General features: G+C 41.0%; 1 protein-coding gene across 1 annotated transcript in view; it reads right to left on the bottom strand.

Annotated features, from left to right (window-relative positions):
• Nucleotides 1-1,598, bottom strand: part of LOC107753445 (tectonin beta-propeller repeat-containing protein 1-like) — a 20,509-nt gene extending 18,911 nt beyond the window's left edge. Inside the window, exons 1-2 of the mRNA XM_016569588.1 lie at nucleotides 1,480-1,598; nucleotides 280-539 (exon numbers count right to left, since the gene is read on the bottom strand). Coding sequence (XP_016425074.1) covers nucleotides 280-504 — 225 coding nt within the window. The 5' untranslated portion in view covers nucleotides 505-539; nucleotides 1,480-1,598. The remainder of the gene's footprint in view (nucleotides 1-279; nucleotides 540-1,479) is intronic.
• Between the last annotated feature and the right edge of the window lie 1,481 nt (nucleotides 1,599-3,079).

The following is a 3,079-nucleotide window of genomic DNA, read 5'->3' as shown; positions in this document are numbered from 1 at the left end:
CTGAATGAATGACAGGCTTTCTGTTGTAACATCGCGCAAGGTAAATAAGGGTGACATCTAGTGGAGAAGACTAATGATAAGATTCACGTTAATCAGATCTTGTTTTAAATGTGTGCTGAAATAAATCCCGGAAAAGATCGATTCGCGGCTTTTGAGAATCGATATCAAATCGACGTCATTTAAAAAAAAACGATTAATCGAAAAATCGATTTTTTTTTTCCCCCAGCCCTAATGATTTGACAGATTTGTACTAATAACATATATTACTACTGAGCACACCTGGTTTTCAAATGTCTCCTCTTGGTAGCGGATAGGCACGTCACTGGCATGGACGTACAGATAGATGTTGTGGTCACAGGCAATGCTCCAGCAGCACTGCTGTACAGCCGTAACACGCTTGAACTCCAAGTGGGCATCGCGACAATGCTCCCACTGCTGTCCCGCTGTCGAAAGGCTATAAACCCTGCCGTACACATCAACAGCCCACAGGAGGGAGCTCGGCATGATGCACCCTGCTGCAAGAGACAAGACACAGATATCTGCAGATAAACAAACACCTCACCATCAGTTTATGGCTACAAAGAGTGTTTAGAAGCAAACAAGGACACAAAGTTAATTGCTCTCAAATGAAGCAGAATTTCCTGCCTACTCTTTTCTCTGCTTTGACAGCAGATCTGCAGTCAGCTGATTCTCATTACTGTTCCTCAGGCTGCCAAAACAGTGCTGATACACTGAAAGAGACCTGTTTACAACTGATATTTTGTTGCCTTCTAAACTATAAATGAAGCAATACACAATAACCTCTATAAAGCTCCAAATAAATCACAGATCACCCTTACAGAACACTACTGTGGTGGTACCATGTTAAGCATAATACAGTATGAGATTGTAATTCCATGGAACCTGAATGATTACTATATTTAATTACTATATCAACATAGCATTGCAAGGTACTTTACAAAACGCCATCATATTAGTACTATAACTAAGGAAGAAAATAGTAATTACTATGGCAGATACTATTGTAAAAATTTTAAAAATGTGATGATAGCATGGAACTATACTATCCATGAAAAAAAGAATACTGTAACAAACATTTGACAAAAAATGCCATGGTATTAGTGAAGTTCAAAACGTTACTAAAGCAACTGATTTAGTAAAGAACAATCATATCTATTTTGATACTGCGTGTTGTTGAACGCTTGTTTGTTGATGCAGGTAATGCCGGATAGCACGCTAGCTAGCAATGACAACACATAAGAAACAAACCTGTGGAGTACTTGACAATAGCATCTGCAAAAAACTGGAATACGACTAGGATACAGTCAGAAGAGAAACATTTTGAAATTAATGACTGCAGCTGCCTGTCTTCCGCAGTGACAGGTGCATGTACATTACAACAGAAGGTAAATATCATGGCAGTTTATGCATCCTCAGTATAGCTGAGAGTATACATCAGCTGCATCCAGCGTTACATACCTTATCTGCGTCAGGGTGTAAGCACTTAGCTTATGTTTTCATTTTGAGATCATTCGGCTTTGCGAAATCTGCCTGTGATTTGCACGATGTTGACACCCCAGAGATCCCAAACAGGAAGTGTCAGGATTGTTGCATTGGCAGTATTGGCACGGCAAGGGGCGCCAATAACTCGTTAAAAGATAATGGGATGGTAGAGGTTGTTACCATGGTGCACTCAGAGAGTATACACCAGGGGTCCCCAAACTATGCGGCCCACCACTCTGAACAATGCCAGAGACATATTTTGAAAATTTTATTTTAAATATACGGTTTCACTTATATCATGTCTGTATTTGATAATAAAGGTTGGCTTTCAGACTAAAATTTCCCTTAGTTATTAACCTAGCCTAATTATTTGTTAAATTTACCTAATGGTACGTTCAACATAATGTACCATCGCGATCGAACAGGTGACGCGCGAGTCAGCGAGAAAATTCAAAGAGACGACAAAATGGCCTAAAAAGGTTGGGAAAGAGAAAGGTTGATTCAGAATGCAGGGTATTTAACCAAAAGTGGACAAGTTATTATTTTTTTGTTCAGTGCAAAGAATTGGCTGTTTGTCTAATCTGTCAAGAAACAGTGTCTGTGTTCAAAGAATACAATCTGCGCCGACACTATGAAACCCGCCACAGAGAAAAGTATGCTAGCTTGCAAGGCCAAATGAGAGCAGACAAATGAGAGCAGACAAAGTGTCGAAGCTAAAAAAGTGTACTATCAGCTCAGCAGAATACATTTGTACGCCAAACCCAGCTGAACCAGCTAGCTTTCACGTAGCTAAACTGATTGCAACCAGCGGTAGGCCATTCAGTGACGGCGAGTTCGTCAAGAAATGTATGAATGCTGTTGCAGAGGAGGTGTGCACCGATAAGAAAGATGTCTTAAATGCGGCAAGTCTGTCCGCAAGTAGTCACCAGACGAATTGAAGAAATGGGGGATAATGTATATGCCCAGCTGCATGAGAAAGTGAAAGAATTTTAATTTTTTTGCATTAGCACTGGATGAGAGCAATGACGTGCAGGACACAGCACAGCTGCTCATTTTTCTTTGTGGAGTTAGCTCAAACTTTGAAGTGTCAGAGGAGCTAGCAGCCCTACAAAGTCTAAAAGGCACTACGACAGGGGAGGATATTTTTGGTAAAGTGTGCCAAACGATGGGAGAGCTGGGTCTAGACTGGTCTAAGCTGGCCAGAATCACTACTGATGAGGCTCCTAGTATGGTTGGCGCGTCGAGGGGGCTTATAGGACGCATGAATAAAGAAATGGAGGAAAGAGGTCTAACCCCACCGTTACAAGTCCACTGCCTGATTCACCAGCAAGCACTCTGCTGCAAAGTTCTGAAGTGGGAATCAGTCATGAAGGTGGTGGTGTCATGCATAAACTTCATCAGAGCAAACAGACTTAAAGGGGTCATATGATGCGATTTAAATTTTCCCCTTCTCTTTGGAGTGTTACAAGCTCTTGGTGCATAAAGAAGATCTGTAAAGTTGCAAAGACAAAAGTCTCAAATCCAAAGAGATATTCTTTATAAAAGTTAAGAGTCAACCATGCCTACCTAAAACGGC

The sequence above is a fragment of the Sinocyclocheilus rhinocerous genome, unplaced genomic scaffold (genome assembly GCF_001515625.1).
Source record: "Sinocyclocheilus rhinocerous isolate Xijiao unplaced genomic scaffold, SAMN03320098_v1.1 scaffold2216, whole genome shotgun sequence".
NCBI lineage: Eukaryota > Metazoa > Chordata > Actinopteri > Cypriniformes > Cyprinidae > Sinocyclocheilus > Sinocyclocheilus rhinocerous.
Note: the sequence above shows the minus strand (reverse complement) of the source record. Positions and strands in the feature narration are given on the sequence as shown.